The sequence below is a fragment of the Artemia franciscana genome, chromosome 13 (genome assembly GCF_032884065.1).
Source record: "Artemia franciscana chromosome 13, ASM3288406v1, whole genome shotgun sequence".
Lineage (NCBI taxonomy): Eukaryota > Metazoa > Arthropoda > Branchiopoda > Anostraca > Artemiidae > Artemia > Artemia franciscana.
This window is the reverse complement of record NC_088875.1, coordinates 4,865,007-4,884,838: the sequence shown is the minus strand read 5'-3', so window position 1 is coordinate 4,884,838 and position 19,832 is coordinate 4,865,007. Positions and strand designations below refer to the sequence as shown.

Here is a 19,832-nt window from a genome sequence, read left to right as displayed (position 1 = left end):
CACATTCTGCGACAAACTTAGTTGAGGTTTGTTTATCTGGCGTAGACGCTCGAAGTGATTGCCCCATGGGTGATATGGTGTCAGCAGCCCCTATTTGTTGCCCATCGTAGGTTGTGGGTGAGGCGAATTCATACCGAGGTCTTATATCCCTCCTGTTTCGTCTGAAGGTGCCTCCGCTTTCGAGGGAGAGGTTGTAGGATCGAGGGGCTTTATCGTATTTCTTCTCGATGGTTGCTTTTTCCCATTTTGAGTCCTCAGAAAGTTTTACCCATACTTTCTGGTTTGGGTTGAGCTCTGTTGCTGTCCTTGATCCTCGATCGTATGCAGTTTTCTGCTTCAGCTGAGCTTTCCTTCTGGATTTCAAAAATGTTGAGCTATCTACCAGTTTGGGGTGTAGGGCTTGTGGTAGAACTGGTAATACTGAGCGCAGCTGTCTGCTCATCAAAAGTTGAGCTGGTGAGTATGCTCCGTCGACCGGGGTGTTCCGGAATTCTAGCAACATCATGTATGGGTCCGTCCTGCTATCCAAAGTCTTTGCCATGATGCGCTTGGCTGTTTGGACAGCCTTCTCGCTGAGGCCATTTGCCTGAGGGTATCGTGGACTTGATGTTACATTTTCAATGTTCCAGCTTGATATAAACGTTTTGAATTCTTGTGATGAAAACTGCGGTCCGTTATCGGTTGTCATCTTTTCCGGGACACCATGACGTGCAAAATGCGCCTTGAGTTTGCTGATTACCTGGAATGAGGTGGTTGAAGTCAACTTATCCATCTCAAACCATCGGCTGTAGTAGTCTGTGGAGATAAGGTATTCTTGACCTCTAAATGTGAACAGATCCGCTCCAACATGCTGGAAAGGGTATGAAGGTATTTCCATGTTAATTAGGTGATCTTTTTGTTGCCTGTTTTGGAACTTGCATTAAGTATCACAGGCGTTGATCATTTTCTCAATATCTCCAGTGATATTTGGCCAAAACATGACAGTTCTGGCTCTCTCCTTTGTTGTTACAATTCCCAAGTATGACAGGTGGAGTTGCCTCAACATTTCCGGCCTCAGTGCTTTGGGAATGACAACCCTTTCCCCTTTTAGAATGAGCCCATTGTTCACGACCAACTCATCTCTGTAGTTCCAATAAGGGGTAGTTGAAACGGGGGCATCTTTTCGGTTTTCAGGCCACCCATTTTCTATGACTTGCATCAATATGCTCAGTTCCTCTTCTTGGAGCGACTCCTGTCGTATATGCTCCATCCTCTTTTCTGTGATTGGTATCTGTTTGAAGAAGGTGTGTATGGCTAGTTCTCCCTCGCTCTCAGCTTCCTTATCCACGTCGGGGAGGTGCAAGCGGGAGAGTGTATCTGCCACGGGTATTTCTTTTCCTGGTCTGTAGTGGAATGTCAGGTCATAAGGCTGGATGGCCAACATCATACGCTGTGACCTTGGTGGGACGCGGTTTATTGCCTTGCTAAGGATAGCTTCCAGGGGTTTGTGGTCTGTTGTAACATAGACTTTTCGACCAAACAAGTACTGATGAAAGTGCTTGCAGGCAAACGTTATAGCCAATAACTCTTTCTCCATCTGAGAGTATCATCTCTCAGTCTCAGGTAGCGATCTTGAGGCAAACGCTACTGTGGCTTCGTCCGTTACAAGCTGGGCGCCAACTCCATGCTGGGAGGCATCAGTTACTACTTCAGTTAGTTTGGCATGCTGACTGAAGTAGGCCAGGTTCTTACAAATTGAGTCCTGGATTGTTTTCCGGGCAGCTTCATGTATACCATCCCATTTCCAAACCTTAGCTTTTATCAAATCACGAAGTGGCTGTTTTGATGTGGACAAGTTAGGTATATATCGGGATAGGTAGTTGTACATTCCCAATAATGTATGTAGCTCCTCTTTGCTTTTAGGGGCTGGCATGTCTTGATAGCTCTCGTTTTATTCGGATCTCGCTTTACTCCTTCTTCTGTCAAGATATGTCCAAAGTAGGGTATGCTTGTAGCATCAAATTTGCACTTATCTCTGTTAAATTTCACGCCTTTTTCTTTGGCTCTTAGAAGGACCTCTGCTAACTTCCTGTCATGCTCCTCGTCTGTGGCACCCATGCCAGCAATGTCGTCAATAATTAGCCCTATGTCAATTCCTTCAAATGCTTCTTCCATTTTCTTTTGATACTCGTCTTGGGCTGAAACAAGACCAAAGGGATATCGCTTCCAGGGATATCGGCCAAATACAGTGTTAAATGTGGTCAACTCAGACGACTCGTCATCTAAGACCATTGACCAATAACCACTCCTTGCATCCACTTTGAAAAATTTCCGGGCCCCTTCACATTTTCTCCTATGTCTTCGAAAAGTGGAACTGGATGATGGGGTCTCTTGATCCAGCGATTTAGGTCTACTGGATCCAGACATATTCTTAGGGAACCATCACCCTTTTTGACCAATACAATAGAATTTACCCACTCTGTGGGCTTAGTGGTTTTTTCTATTACCCCTAGTGCTTCTAGGCGTTCCAGCTCCTGTTTAAGTTTTGGCTGCAGTGCAAACGGCACACGTTTTTGTGGATGGACCGTTGGTACTGCCCCTTCCTTAAGGTGTATGTGGCAGGTACCTGGGAGCCGTCCAATGCCATCAAACACGTCTGAGAATTCTTCCAGCAATATATCAACTTCGATACGCCTTTGTTGTGGAGCTGCTGGTATTTCTGGAGAGATACTCATAAGGAACTTTATGAGGTTCAGTTTCTCGCTTGTTTGTCTGCTTAGGATAGGTCCTTTATCTGTTTCTACAACATAGAAAACATGATTCTGAGGACGCTGCTTTTTATACTGTAGCATTAGATTAATGGTTCCAACAACCTTCAACTGTCCTCCACTATAGCTTGTCAGAATGTCCTTAGTCTTGGTCAGTCGCGGAGAGGCCCCCTTGAGATTGAAAAAATCTGCGGTAGGCAACACATTCACCTCTGCTCCTGTATCGATCTTGAACTTAATGTCAGTGTTGTACTGGGTAAGCCTTATTGCTACGAAGGGTTTCTCTGGAGCTTCTGCAGACAAACTGTCAATAGCTTAAATGTGGAATTCTTCTCCTTCCTCATCTTCTGCAGTCTCTACTTCATGTATGTTCTTGCTCCTACATACTTTTGCAAAATGGTTAGGCTTATGGCATTTCGTGCATGTCTTTCCCTTTGCTGGGCACCTGTGCTCACGTGAGTATAAACCACCACACGAATAGCACAGTGGTGTTTTACTCTTTACTCTCCTCACTGCTTCTATTTCTTGTTTCATGCATGGTGGCTTCCCTGCTAAGTTCATTTGTGCCTGGGTCTCCTGAACTATTTCGATAGCTCTACTGATCTTGATGGCTCGTGCTAATGTCAATGTCCCACCTTCACTCAAGAGCTTTTCTCTTATCCGGTCATTCTTTACTCCGAACACTAGTCTGTCGCGAATCATGTCATCTGCAGTATCACCAAACTCGCAGTCAAGTGCTAGTAACTTTAGTTCTGTGGTGTATCCCTCCACGGTTTCACCTTCATTTTGATTCCTTTTGTGGAATATAAATCTTCCAAAAATCGGATTCGCACTTGGTTGAACGTGTTCATTGAACTTGTCCATATACACTCGGATTTTATTGTTTTCTTCAGCTGTCAGATTCCTAGTGTTAAAGATATCGCGACCTTTCTCGCCGACCCAAATGAGCAGGTACGAACATTTGACAGCTTCCGACTTTACACTCAGTGGTCCAGAGAGCAGATGAGTTCGCAATGCTGCTTGAACCTCTTCCATGCTGCCTTCAGGTTTGGTGTAGACCAATCTATCGTTGGGTGTGGTGTGCTGTCCATGATCCCACTTCTGACACCATGCAATGCTTCCTCTCTTTTCTATTTCAATAGTTTATTGGAGACCCAAACACCTATAAGCAAAAGTAACAATAAGCATAAGCAAACAAAGCACTATAGCAAGCAAAGCTGGGTGCAAACATAATTAAAATAAGCAAAACATTTCATGATGTGTTATCTAGTATTGCGTAATCATTCATCTTATCGACGAAATAATACAATACGTTCTTTCAGAGCCCTCAAATCTGGTCCTTTATGATAAAAACTGAGCCAGCAACAATTTTAGGTTCTAAGCAGTTTTCTATTGATTTTATGAAATTTGTGTCTAATGTACATACATTAGACGTAATTAGAAATACATTCTAGGCAATCAATGTATTTTGATTGCTTAGAAGCTAAAAATGTTTTTGGATCAGTTGTTATCTCAAAGGACCAGATTTGAGGGCTGTCACAGAACATTTTGTACTCACCGACTTACCCCGACAACATGAATGATTACGCAATACCAGATAACGCATCATTCTTGAAGTTTTGAGAAACATGCCAAGTAATTCTCAGAAATCAGGATATGGGTCCGCTTGTATAATTGTATTGTTCCATCGAGAACATGAATGATTACTCAATAGCACATAACGTCTCATTCATGAAATTGTCGGAAACTTGCCAAGAAATTTCCAGAAAGCGTGATATGGGCCACTTTGTATTTTTCGTATGGTTTTATCAATAACATGAATGGTTACAGAATACCAGATAACATATCATTCTTGAAATTCTTGGAAACCGGTTTGCTTATTCTTAGAATGATGCTGAAAGAGGTGCCCAGAAACAAATCATTGGTAGCATTTAACAAAAATCCAACCCCAATCAAGAAAATCGATTGCGCAATTAACTTGTTACGATATTGTGACGCTTAACATCAACTGGCTAGCGTCCCAGAAACAATGCATTGATTATCTTAGAATGCATTTGTAAAAATTTCGATTTGATTTTAAGACATGAAAAAAAATGGTTGGGGGAGACCCAAAAATTAGGGGATATTGGGGCCATGTAGAGGACCTTGGGGCTGTTGAGGGGGACTTGCGGTCCTGGTGAGGGGCGTTGGGTCTTGGATGGGAATGTGAGGGCCTAATCTCATGCGCAAGCTCGTTAATGGAAAATCATTGTGCTCTGGACCATTACATTATAATAATGATACTTGACCGGTTGTAGTCATTACAGTTTTTCGGAGATCAAAACGAGTTTCATTAACCATTAAAAGAATATATCTGTCCAGTGAGCATCTCAAATCACCGTGGTATGCAAATTCTTGGAATGATATAAAAAAAAGGTGCCAGGAAACAGATCGATTAGATCGATTTATACATCAGACACGAAGTTCATAAATCAATGGAAAACTGCTTAGAAGCTAAAAAATGTGTTCTTGGAAAAAGCATGTCATATCTATAACCGTATTTAACAAGATACTAAGTTTGTAATTACAGTAGCTCCCCCGCCATCTATGACCTTGATTGTGTAGATGGCATTGGAAGAATCGCCGTTAAATCTTTCATGATTTTAAGCCGTTAAGGTAGAAGGAAGTAGTGGATAGGACTCTGCTTGTAGTGTATACAGGGATATTACCCATATCTTGACTTTCCAAGACTTCAAGAGTCATAAGATTTTTGGTTGCGGGTATATTTTAGCAAAGAAGAGGCGTTTAAGTACCTTTAAATACGGAGCTGTATAAGTATCAAAGGCGGTTCTAGACCAGAATCTTGTTGGAGAGGGCAATATTACATGGGCGCCAATAATTGACCGAATTTACCAGCGTATTTAAAGGAGATTGAAAAACAGAAAAAAACATGGAATTAGGGTGCCATAAAAAATCTTGGCCCCCACCCCTCCTCTGAATCCACCAGTGATACTTGCAACGTTGTTTGAATTTGATTTTTTGTTATTACAAGTAGAAGATGTTTACATTAAGAGCATGAAAAGCTCACTAGGAAATGGTGTTCAAATGCTTTTAGCACTGATAGCCAGCTTGTCACACCCATGTCTGTGCTAACGCGGATCTCCAAAGATTAAACAGTGTTTTCGTGATTAGTTTTTAAAGGGATTTCGCGGAAGGGATTGGGCCCAAGGACCTGATGAGTTGAGATCAGTAGTTGAGATGGAACGAAATTATTTGGAGAATGAAAATGAGTGCAAATACGAAGAAGAAATTTGGAGGTTTAGAACAGATTGCCTGATAACAATTTCCTATGCTAACATTACCATTACCTATGCTAACAATTTCTTCATCGACATATTTATGTGAGACATTGTTATTAACGTTATATAATATTAAGACAAACGGTTTTACTGACCATGCTTCTCCTCCACCACTATCCGTCAATAGCGTGAGTCTGTACTCCCTCTTATAGTGTTAAATTTTTTTCTTGTCATTTCATGTGGCCTTTTCCCACCTCATCTGGGGATGGTCTGATTTTCGTTTGGCTCTAGATGAATGACAAAAAGGCTTGGTTTTGTTCATCATCAGTCATATCTGTACCAGGGCCTTGTCATCTCAACCATTCTTTCGTTTTAGCCCTAGAAATTGGGATCGTACCATTTTTTATTTCACTTTCATTCAAACATCAAATAGGGTCAGTCAAATGATTACCTCAAACTACTATCAGATACTTTTTCTGAAAATTTTCCTAAAGTCGCCGGTTAAATTCTCTTTGTCAATGACAATATTCATAATCTTCAGTATTTTATCTCTAGCTTTGTAACCATGATATTTCATAAATTCATTTGTCACACTGCCAACATCTGAGGCCTAATTATTTATCTATATTTTTAGTGTCTTCTCTAGCTCTAAAATATATCATTCATAAGGCTGAATTTTTTTTGCTTTTATTGTACCGTTTCAGCCTACAGCTTTATCATAGTTTAGTGAGTTTTTAGAGTTGTGCACATCTCTCCTTAACACTCTACTTGTCATTAATCGAGTTCCCATTTATATCTTTCACTGGACAAGTTCGAACTGACTAATTCCTCTCCGTTTCTTTAAATCCAATGTCTTACTATTCTTATTATGGACTAGTTTGTTTTTTACTAGGTTGCCCCTAAGGTGGCAACGATGAGGCCACTTTGGATATTGCAAGGCTTATTTCTTTACTATCTAGTACGTTATCGGGCAATAACTGCATTTTGTTTTTCAGTAATATACGATTAATCAGAGAGGCTTCTTATAGAGCTATCATAGAAGTTTAATTCATATTTTGAGAAAACTCCATAGTGCCACTGTAGATTGATCTCTGCTTGACAATACAGGTCCTGGGGCTCCATATCAGCTGCCACGGGGCCTACAGCGTGTGGGATGTGTACTAGTGTATCTAAATAATCAATCTAAAAGAAGTAACATATATCTTAAGGGTATCTATTTATGGGTATTAATTGTAGAGAACATTTAGAAACATCTCACCTTGGGAATATTCCAATGGCGATTCTTTGGGTATATCATTTTTCGAACTTTTGTTTGTGAAATAGTGGAACATCTATGCTAATATGTTTCCTCTTTAATGCTGCTATGGATTGTTGGACATATTAAGAGAATTTATTAATCCAAAATCTTTTCCTAGTTTCGCTAGCTGAAGATGAAAATGAGGATTCTCCAACACCAGGAAAACCTCTACGCCATCTAGGTTTGAACAGACCCAGGCGACTTAAAACCCGTATGCCGACTAAGCCTGCAATTTCCCATCCGGATGGACCTATTAACCTTGGTGCCATGTCACCAGAAATGGAGTTGAATGAAGGCTTTGACTCATTCTTCGGGATTAGTCTAGGCTCAGGCTCTGGAGCTACTAGTGCAACTTCTCTGGGGTCCATTTCGGAGGAAAGGTAGGTCTTTTCATTTCTTTTTTCTTAGAATGCAATTCTCAAGATTTGACAAAGAAATTGAAAATGAAAACAAGATAAGAGTAAAAAAGAATTTCTGTAGAAGAAAATTATAAAAATAGGAAAGAAGTGCTTCCCTTTTGGACACCAACAGATACATGTTCATCATGGGGGCTTACCCTTTTGTAATCAAAATGAAACACAGGAATGGTAAAACTCTGTATAACAATCTTTTATGTAATGCCATTGTTTTAGAGCAACTGAAAAAATTAATAGTTTCTGTGTTATACATTTTCGTTTGTTTTTATTCTTTTTCTTCATTTTTGCTTTTACTTTTTGAGACGTTGCGCTGGATAGAAAAATGAAGTCATCTGTAGAAGTGACAAAATGATGCTTCGGTATTTTTGGAGCCTCCCTCCAAGTATCGATTTGTTCAACCATTGTTTGACTGGGCTTTCTATTGCTGTCAAATCTAAATGTTTTATCATAAAGAACGAATAAAGTTCAAATGGGGACAAGTCCTTTTATTTGACAGTGAAAACAGATGCAAAAAAAAATGGATATTTTGATCATGTACACCAGTGATCGTCATAAGAGGAAAAACTAAAGTATTACAATTAAAATAAGCGATATTTAAATAATTATAATAATATTTAATAATTAAATATACATTATTAAACTACTATTTTATATATTATTATTTAATTAATATGTTATTATTTGATTTATTATTTAACTATTTAATATATTATTGTTTAATTTAATATGTTATATTTAACTTATATCTAATAAATATGTATTATTATAAATTATAATAATTGAATAATTAGCGATATTAAATAATCAAAACGATATTTATGCAGAAGAAAATAATCACTTTCGTGTCAGAAATAGTTTTTGGTTCATTGGCTAGATTTGTCTGAAAGAGTTCATCAACAGGCTTCAATCAAAATCGTGAGTTGCAAACTGTTCTCCTTTAATATTGCTTAAATGTAAGTTCAATTTCTAATGAAGGTGGCACAATGAAGTTGCAAAAAAAATGTTGTTAGGGTTATAGTTATGTACTTGATTGTTTACATCACCCTCATATATACGACGCATTCACTATCTAATAAAAAGAATTATCTACATTTGAACTTTTATCTGTTTGTCATAGAAAGGCAGTGTTGACTTTAAAAATACCTAAATTATAATAAAGCAGAATAAAAGTAACTTTGATGCTAAATTCTAAATTACATACAACATAAAAATCGAGTGGCAAGTAGCACAAGAATCGGGAAATTTGAAAATAATAGTTGGGATAAGAAAGAAATAGATTTAGATGGGTCTCCCAAAAAGGAATTTCTATCAATTCAGTCATCGTTAGTATCGGGCGAGTTGCGGTAGATCTTGCTGAGTGACTTGCTCTTGGAATTAATTTTTTTAAACTTGAAAATATTTAGTTCTGCTAATTTTGGATTTTATTTGTTTGTCTTTTTTTGGCTCTTCGCGTTGTTTGGTTTTTATGTTTTTCAATTCTTCTAATTTTTATGGCACTTGGTATTCACCAAGTGACATACAGAAATTGCAAATTCTGTCGATCGGTCTGTCTGTCTGTCTGTCGTTCCCGGTTTTGCTACTTTAGGCACTTCCAGGTAAGCTAGGAAGATGAAATTTGGCAGGTATATCAGGGTCCGGACCAGATTAAATTAGAAATAGAATCATTAAATTAATTAGAATCATTTTCTCGATTTGACCATATGGGGGGAGGAGTGGGGGACCGGTTAATTCGTAAAAAAATAGAAAAAATGAAGTATTTTTAACTTACGGGTTGATCATATCTTAATGAAATTCGATGTTTAGAAGGATATCGTGTCTCAGAGTTCTTATTTTAAATTACGACCGGATCTGGTAATATTGGGGGGGGGGGGACCTAAAATCTTGGAAAACACTTAGAGTGGAGGGATCGGGATGAAACTTGGTGGGAAAAATAAGCACAAGTCCTAAATACATGATTGGCATAACCAAAACGGATCCGCTCTCTTTGGGGTAGTTGGGGGGGGGGGGGTTAATTCTGAAAAATTAGAAAAAATGGGGTATTTTTAAGTTATGAAGGAGTGATCGGATCTTCATGAAACTTCATATTTAGAAGGACCTCGTAACTCAGATCTCTTATTTTAAATCTCAACCGAATCTAGCTTCATTGTGGGGGGCAGTTCGGGGGGACCGGAAATCTTAGAAAATACTCAAAGCGGAGAGATCAGGATGAAACTGGATGGGAAAAATAAAAACAAGTCTAAGATACGTGACTGAAATAACCGGACCACATCCGCTCTCTTTAGTGGAGTTGGGTGGGGGGGGGGGTTTGTAATTCGGAAAATTGGAGTTTTTGTAAATTACGAACGGGTGACCACATCTTAATGAAATTTGATATTTAGATTGATCTTGTGCTTTAAAGCTCTTATTTTAAATTCCGACCAGATCCTGTGTCATTGAGGGGAGTTAGAAGGGGAAACCGGAATTCTTGGAAAACGTGAAAATTGGGATATTTTTATCTTACGAAAAGGTGATCGGATCTTAATGAAACTTAATATATAGAAGGATCTTATGACTTAAATGCTCCATTTTCGACTCGGAGTTGATCCGGGGACATGGGAAGCTAGAGGAAGGAAACAGAAATCTTGGAAATTCGAAAAAGTGGAGAGATCAGGATGAAGCTTGATGGGAAGAATAAACAAAAGTTCTAGATACGTGATTGACATAACTGGAACGGTTGCATTCTCTTTGGAGGAGCTGGGAGGTGTTAATTTGGAAAAATTAGAAAAATTGAAGTATTTTTAACTTAAGAACGGGTGACCGGATCTTAATGCAAGTTGATATTTAGAAGGAATTCATGTCTCAGAGCTCTTATCTCAATTTCGACCAGATCTGTCGACATTCGGTAGAGTTGGAGAGGGAAATTGGAAACCTCGGAAAACACTTAGAGTGGAGGAATCCAAAACGATTTGAAAAGAATATGAGTTAAAGGGTGAATTTGGAAATCTTGGAAAACGCTTAGAGTGAAGGAATCGAAAACGATTAGGAAACGATTAGAGTTAGAGTGAAGGATTAAGCATGGGGGATAGAATCAGCATATGTCCTAGATACGTGAGTGACGTAACCGTAATGGATTTGCTCTCTTTTGGGGAATTGGGGAGAGGAATTCAGTGATTTGGCGAGTTTGGTGCTTCTGGACGTGCTAGGACGATGAAAATAGGTAGTCGTGTCAGGGAGCTGCACAAACTGACTTTATAAAGTCGTTTTCCCAGATTCGACCATCTGAGGGGCTAAAAGGAGAAGAAAAACTAGAAAAAAAATGATGTATTTATAACTTACGAGTGGGTGATCGGATCTTAATGAATTTTGATATTTACAAGGACATCGTGACTCAGAGCTCTTATTTTAAATCCCGACTAAGCCTCTGATTTTCCTTTTAAATCAGTCTATTGATTCTTAAAATTTTGTTAGAGCTCATACCATATGAGCTCTTGCCTTTTAGCTCTTCTTGCCTTGTCACAAGTGCCATATGAGCTCTTAGCTCTTGTTTTTTTTTTATCTGCTTGATTTTTGCAAATTTTCTATTAATTTTCTTTATAGCACTGAAGAAGGGAGTGGGTTTTTATGGCACTTGGTATTAACCAAGTGACATATAGCAATCGCAAATTCTGTCGGTCCCGGTTTTGCTACTTTAGGCACTTCCAGGTAAGCTAGGACGATGAAATTTGGCAGGCGTATCAGGGACCGCACAAGATTAAATTAGAAATAGTCGTTTTCCCGATTTGACCATCTAGGGAGGGGAAGTGGGGGGTCTGTTAATTCGGAAAAATAGAAAAATTAAAGTATTTTTAACTTACGAACGGTTGATCAGATCTTAATGAAATTTGATGTTTGGAAGGTTATCGTGTCTCAAAGCTGTTATTTTAAATCCCGACCGGATCTGGTGACAATGGGGAGGATCTAGGAGGGGGAAACCTAAAATCTTGGAAAACACTTAGAGTGGAGGGATGGGGATGAAACTTAGTGGGAAGTCCTAGATACATGATTGACATAACTGCAACGGATCTGCTCTCTTTGGGGTAGTTAGGGGGGGTTAATTCTGAAAAATTAGAAAAAATACGGTATTTTTAACTTACGAACGGGTGATCGGATCTCAATGAAATTTTGATATTTAGAAGGATATCGTTTCTCAGAGCTCTTACTTTAAATCCCGACCAGATCTGGTGACATTGGGGGGGGGGAGTTGGGAAGGAAGAACCTAAAACTTGGAAAACACTTAGAGTGGAGGGATTGGGATGAAAATTGGTGGGGAAAATAAGCACTAGTCCTAGACATACATGATTGACATAACTGGAACGGATCTGCTCTCTTTGGGGTAGTTGGGGGGAGAGGGTAATTCTGAAAAATTACAAAAAAATGAGGTATTTTTAACTTAAGAACGGGCGATCGGATCTCAATTACATTTGACATCTAGAAAGATATCGTGTCTCAGAGCTCTTATTTTAAATCCCGATCAGATTTGGTGACACTGGGGGGGGGGAGTTGGGAGCGGGAAACCTAAAACTTGGAAAACACTTAGAGTGGAGGGACCGGGATGAAACTTGGTGGGAAAAATAAGCACAAGTCCTAGATACATGATTGACATAACTGGAACGGATTCGCTCTCTTTGGGGTAGTTGGGGGGGGGGGGATTAATTCTGAAAAACTTGAGAAAATGAGGTGTTTTTAACTTACGAACGGGAGATCGGGTCTCAGTGAAACCTGATATTTAGAATTATATCGTGTCTCAAAGCTCTTATTTTAAATCCCGACCGGATCTGGTGACATTGGGGGGAGTTTGGGGTGGAGGAACCTAAAATCATGAAAAACGCTGAGATTGGAGGGATCGGGATGAAAATTGGTGGAAAAATAAGCGGAAGTCTTAGATACGTGATTTACATAATTGGAACGGATCCGCTCTATTATGGGGGGGGGGGGTTAATTCTGAAAAATTAGAAATAATGGCGCATTTATAACTTCAGAGGGAGTGATCGAATCTTCATGAAACCTCATATTTAGAAGGACCTCGTAACTCAGATCTCTTATTTTAAATCTCAACCAGATCCAGCGTAATTGGGGGGGGGGCTGTTGGGGGGACCAGAAATCTCAGAAAATACCTAAAGCGGTGAGATCAGACTGAAACTAGATTGGAAGAATAAAAACCTATCTAAGATACGTGACTGACATAACCAGACCGGATTTGCTCTCTTTGGTGGAGTCGGGGGGGGGGGGGGGTAATTTTGAAAATTGAGGTATTTGTAACTTACGAAAGGGTGACCAGATCTTAATGAAAATTGATATTTAGAAGGATCTTGTGCTTTAAAGCTCTAATTTCGAATTCTGACCAGATCCTGTGACATTGGGGGGGGGTTGGAGGGAGAAACCGGAATTTTTGGAAAACGGGAAAATTGGGGTATTTTTATCTTACGAATAGGTGATCGGATCTTAATGAAATTTGATATTTAGAAGGAATTCATGTCTCAGAGCTCTTATTTCAAATCCCCACCAGATCTTTGACATTGGAGGGAGTTGGAGGGGAAATCATGGAAAATACTTGGAGTGGAGGAATCGGGATGAAGCTTGGTGGATAGAATAAGCAAATGTCCTTGATGCGTGATTGACGGAACCGTACTGGATTCGATCTCTTTGGGGGAGTTGGGGGCAGGGGTTCAGTGATTTGGCGAGTCAGGTGCTTCTGGACGTGCTAGGACGATGAAAATCGGTAGGCGTGTCAGGGACCTACACCAATTGACTTGATAAGGTCGTTTTCCTAGAATCGACCATCTGGGGAGCTAAAGGGAGAGGGAAAATTAGAAAAAATTAGTTATTTATAACTTACGAGTGGGTGATCGGATCTTAATGAATTTTGAAATTTAGAAGGACATCGTGACTCAGAGCTGTTATTTTAAATCCCGACCGGCATTTTCCCTTTAAATCAATTTTAAATGAGTTGATTCATGGAATTTGTTAGAGCTCATACCATATGATCTCTTGGCTCTTAGCTCTTTTCGCCTCGTCACAAGTGCCATATGAGCTCTTAGGTCTTGTTGCCTAAAAATTCGCTTTACTCGTCCAGTATTTGGTTGGCCTCAGAAACGTATTCTCGATCTTCTTATGTTTATTTTGTTTTTGCTATGGCAAACCAAGGGGGTTTACTCAATTAATTGCTGAGACTATGCGGATTCGGTCTGGCTACTGAATACCTATCGAACTCGGAAGTTTCAAGAATAGTTTGTCGCACTGCGAATATTGTAGTAATTTACCGTAATAAATGCAATTGCTCTATTTACCACAAGTTTGTTAAAGTTTAACTATATATTGTATATATTTAGCTCTATAAAGTTTAACTAAACAGTAGTAATTTTTTTTATCATTGCTCCATTAACTGCAACACATTTATTTATTTATTTATAGCCCACAAACGAAAACTAGAAATGACACTTCACATGAATAAAAAATATGAAAGAAAAAAATAAACGTTACGAAACATGAAAGATCATCATGAAATGCTAACTATCGAAACAATATATGACAATGTCAACAATCATTGTAAAATATCATTACAAAAAAAAGAAAAAATTATTTTAACCAATATCGCCATGGAAAAAGTAGGAGATCAATGACATGAACAGGCTTATTTCTACTCATAGACGCAATGGATGGTTGCACTGGCCAGTCACGTGCAAGCACGATACCATAACGGGATACTATTTTAAAACGAGCGGGTATGCTCATCAGATATGTATATTTTCTAAAGCAATCACTTCTAAATCTCCGCAACTCTTTCCTTCAATAAATGGTGGAATCAAGATAGGAAATTGACTCCTGTGGAGCATAAATTATTTTAAAGCCGAGCCATTACCGCTATGACACTCTCTATTTAGAGATATACTACCATATGATATACCGATTTTTTTTGTTTAATACTCATTCTAGAATGAGCATTAAACCCATGACGGTAGTAACTTAATGAGACACATACGGTAATAACACCGTCGATTTGAAGGTTTATTGCTCCTGTCTTCAGCCTATTTCCTGTAATTAATGTAATTTCCTGTAATGTAAGCATACTTTCCTGTAAGACACACCTTTGCAAATATCTAGTATTTTTTTTTTTATTTATCACTATCTATTATAAGGTTTTATCCCTATTTAAACTTTTATTTAATGTAAATTTTGTAGTTCTCGGGATCCAGGAAGGGATTGAGATGTTTGTTTTCTTTGCAACTCAGTCTGGAAGCGAACATTAAATTCATTACGATAATAACGTAATAAGACCCACACGGTAATAGCGCCGGCGATCTGAAGGTATATTCTCCTAAGACACACGAATTTTCTTCTTTACAACTCAATCTGAAACGAACATTAAACTCATTACGGCAATAACGTAATGAGACCCACACGGTAATAACACCCTCTATTTCAAAGTATCTTAGCTTATGACACACGAATTTTTTTTTCAATACTTATTCTGGAACTTATTCTTATTTTGGAATACTTATTCTGGAACTAACTAATTACAGCAATAACGCCCTCTATTCAAATGTATTACCGTGATTAAACAAATTCAATTCGTAAAACAAGCTATTAACTTTTAACTACCTCTGTAAAACTGAATAACGTAATGGCACAACTGACTATCAATAAATCAGGAACTATTAATTATGAATTATTGCTTGAAGATGAAAGTTTGAACAAAATGAATGGATTTTTGGAGTTTTTGCGAGTCCAGGGTGCCAGAATAGGCTTGCAAATTAATTTTAAATTAATTTTAAGAGGACTAAGTCACTAAGGATAGGAATAAGTGAAGATGAAAAGGTAACGTTGGGTAGCCAAAAGATTGACCAACTGGACAGCTTCACTTACCTTAGTAATATTATTAGTAAAGATTGCAGGAGCAGTGAAGACGTTAAAAGTAGATTATCCAAGGCTCAGGGCGTTAAGTTTGGAAGGCTCACAATTTTGAAGGCTAAGTCTGGAAGGCTCACAAAATACGTCAGCAAACCAAGATTAAAATATTAGAAGCTACAGTCATGATAGTGGTCAAATATGGCTCTGAAGCCTGGATGCTTCGAATAGCGGATGAAGATTTGCTAGATGTTTTCCAGAGAAATTTCTTACGGATTGTTCAGGGTATCCGGCTGACTGACCAAATTTCAAACAGTAGGGTGTACGAAAAATGTGGTTTAAGCCCACTTCCTAGGGCTATAATGAAATTAAGGTTGAGATGGCTAGGACACGTTCTGCGGATGAAGTATGACAGATTGACGAAGAATATCCTTTTCAGCCAACCGTCTAGAGCTTAACGGAAAGCAGGCCGTCCTCGTCTGGGGTGGGAGGATATGATAAAGAAAGATTTAAAGGAATTGGAAATTTCCTGGGAGGGTGTAAAGAGGAAGATTTTGAATAGATTTGGATAGAGGAAGAGCGTGCCTAGCTATATTGCCCTCAGGTGGCTTGGCGCTGCGATGAGTTGTTGTTAGTAGTAGTAGTAGTATCTTCCCTGTTTCTTAATATTGATTTCAGCTTAGCCAAATAATTCGTTTATTAGTAAAGATATTTTAACATGAATTCTCTACACTCACTGTATCATCGGAACACCATGCAACGGCGTTCCTCCTGACACTGTCTAAAATGTTTTGTTTCGATTGTGACGTCAAAAGTTTCTTCCGCGCCTACCTTCGCTATCTGTGGTCAGTCTTGGGGTATGCATGTCCTGTTTGGGGCCCTTCCGTATTACATATTGCTCACCTAATGCACGACCTAGAGTCAGTGCAGAAAAGGGCAGTTAGGATTATCCTGGGATTTAGTGATGATTCCATACCAAGAAGCACTCAATAAACTTGAAATCCAGTTGCCCACCAGATTCTCCCTGCAGATGCCCCACCAAACAGAAAATCCAGACAAAAACTCAAACTAAGACCAAAAATAATGATTTTGCTCCAGAAGCTGGTGAATAAACAATCCAGAAATTTGGGCTTACTTATGGTGGCTTATTTAATTGGACATCAGAAGGCCTAGTGTCCTTTTTAAGAGTCAAAGTGATCAGAGGACAACCAGTTTGTATTCAGCGAAAGAAAAGAAGAGTAAAGCGGGAATCCCCGTTTATAGATTATGTTTTCAGCCGCCTTCCCCTATTAAGAGCTTTATTTAGGGACCCCATCTCTATCTTCTAAGAACAATGCTTTTCGGATGGTTTATTGGGACTCATATTGGCTCAAAGTCAGATACGATCTTGAAAACAATGTCTTACCTTTGGAGCCCCCTTTTTTAAAAGAAGTGTAAGTTATAAGAAAAGTAATTTGTATTGGCAATTACAGAACATGGTCCAGAAATGCTTCAGCCGACAGCAGTCCTCAACACCGTCAACCCTTCACCAAAGATTCTTCCTCTCGTGACGAAAAGAAAAGCTCCTCATTACCTCGCATATCAGAAGTAAAGCAAGTAACAAAAATTGGCCATGGTATTTGTGAGTCATTCGAGCAGAGGTCGCGAGTGGAATCTCTTGAAAAATGCTCCTTGGACTCTGGGATGGGTAGTGCTGAGTCAAAATCCCGAGAGGAACTTTCGACTCATGAAAGAAAAGCCAGTGGTGCCAAAGAACATAAGAAAGAAGATGCAAATAAAGATTTGGCCAAAGAGGAGTCACTTTTTAAAAGGTATTATTTTTTACTTTTGTATAAACTACTGTCGAGAAAAGCAATTTCGCATGCAAAATACTTGTCTTGAGCGGGAGTCGAACCTGTGGCTCACTTCTGATTAGATGGACAGTTCTGGCTCATGAGCTACGATAGCTCACTACATCTTTTCATGCAAAATTTTAAATCCAATTTTCTAATTTTTTTTTTCTTAAGTAAATATCTGTTTTGTTATTGCTTTTTTAGATGATAATGTTTATTATTTCTGAGAAAGTATTTTTTTTTTCTGTCTTGTGTTTGTCAGAAATATTAGCAGTGGCTTGGACAAGATGAATTATGGTTTTATGTATGTTTGACAAAGGCAAACTAATGAAAAATTGTGGAACATGTGTTTTTATTTCTTGCATCTAAACATGGGAAGCTGCTTTTGGGAAGGGTATTTTATATTCTCAATAATTTGCTTCTAGATTATACCAATTTTCATTTATCTTACACAGTTTTCTGTTTGCACCTTTCCAATATTCTCTGAAAAAATTTCATGCAAAAATATAGTTCAACGTCCTGTAAAGTAAAAATATAGTTCAACGTCCTGTAAACGTCCTGTCAACGTCCTGTATCCTTCAACGTCCTGGCAAAATTCTAACTTTTTTGGCCTATCTTACTATCTATACTTGTGTACAGGGAGTGAAGAATAGACCTTAAGATAGTGTTTTCTAAGTAGCCTTGGCTTAGACGGCTCTTAAAAGATTCTCTGGCTTAACATTATACCCTTACCTACCCACCAGAAGTGAAGAGTCCTTTCTGGAATGTTGCTTTTTTAAGATGAGCCCGAAGGATCCTCCGAGAGTTGGCTCAAAAACGCACTCGGCTGTGCTTCAACTTTTTCTCTTTTTTTACCAGAAAACTTTTTTTTTATTGTAAGCCCCCTCCCAATAGAAAAAATCCTTGATATTTAGTGTTAGTGGCACAAAATAACTGTCTATGTTATTTACTGTAGGTATATACGAGGATACAAAGGGTAAACTTACATAAAGACGTTACAAATTAAAAATATAAATAAGTTCAGTGTCAGAAAATTCAAACCAGCAAGAGTATGTAGAGAATTGAATAAAACAATAAATAAAAGGGTTCAGTTTCTTAACAAAGACAGCATGAAAGTCGTCATGTTGTTAGCCAATGCCCAGTCCAAGCTAAATCAAGTAATTTATTTTTGGTTAGGTTTGATTTTTTATATTTTTTTTTTTTGGGGGGGGGGTGTATTATTGCAACCGAGTTTATTCTTGATTTGTTGATTTTTATCATTTTGGTGTGTGGTTTGTCGTTTTGGGGAGGGTAGATTTATTTTGTTAGGATTCAGATTATAGTTAACTTTTGGAAATAAATTTTTCGGTTCATCGTGAAAAATTTTGACCCTAAAAGCTTGTCAGTCTGTACTGAAATTTACGTTTTAAATAAATAAAAAAGAAAGGAAAATAAGACTTTATGCTTTAAGTTAAGCATGAAATTTAATGGAGAGAAAGATAACTTATTATAAGAACTTTTTCTGTGACCCAGATCCTTTAAGTATAGTAATTATTGTCTTCAACTTGAAGCTAAGAAAATCTGAAATCAGAATTTAAAATTGGAATCTGGAAATTATGAAAAGTAAATGAATATATTTATGTTTTTCTGTTTTAGGAAAAATAGTGGTGGTGTAAAACTTTTGTCCAGTTTATTTGGCCGTAACTCAGGTAGTGATATCAAGGACGAAGTAAGTGACGATAAAAAGTCACCAATATCGACGAAGAAGCAACTTCAACACTCACCTTTGCTGGGTAAAGGTATTTTATTAATTATTTAATATTTTGTTAATTTTTTATTTCAATTTATTTAATTCGTTGGATAAGTTAATTGATTTAATATCAATTTCATAATTAATCCTATAATTAGTACAGTTAATTTGTTAATTATCTATCTAGTATTTATGAATTTATTTATATAATTTGTAAAATTTTCAACAGTTTTGTTTTCTATAAAAGAAATAGAAGTTGAAAGTTGTTTTTAAATCCCCATCATCATTGGACCCAATCAATTTATATTAACAGTGGTGGCACGTGTGTTAGCCACTTTACGCCGCCTGGAACTTTGGAAAGAAATTCAGATTTTTTTTACCGTGTCAATTGAGAGTCAAGGAAGAGAACTAGTTAACTATAGCTTTTGCGTTTATGATAAGTTTCCACAGTGGAAATTGTTTTTTCCTTACCTGTTTTGTTTAATTTTTTTTATTGTTGCTTATGCATTGAGAGAACAATTCTGATAAATAAAAACTTATCCGTTAAAAAAGTGATACGGTGCCATGTAAGGGAGAGGTTATTTTTCTTACTGCAGCTTGTGACTATAGTTTAATCAGTAATCAATGGTCCAAAAGGCCTTTATATCATGAAAATGTCAAAACAATTGGA

At 38.0% G+C, this 19,832-nt stretch overlaps 1 protein-coding gene across 1 annotated transcript in view; it reads left to right on the top strand.

Moving 5' to 3' along the window:
- The window catches only part of LOC136035061 (F-actin-uncapping protein LRRC16A-like), a gene marked incomplete in the record, with an annotated part of 202,446 nt that overhangs the window by 150,053 nt on the left and 32,561 nt on the right, over window positions 1-19,832 (top strand). Inside the window, 3 exon segments of the mRNA XM_065716658.1 lie at window positions 7,441-7,702; window positions 17,074-17,412; window positions 19,069-19,211. Of these exon segments, the coding sequence (XP_065572730.1) occupies window positions 7,441-7,702; window positions 17,074-17,412; window positions 19,069-19,211 (744 nt within the window).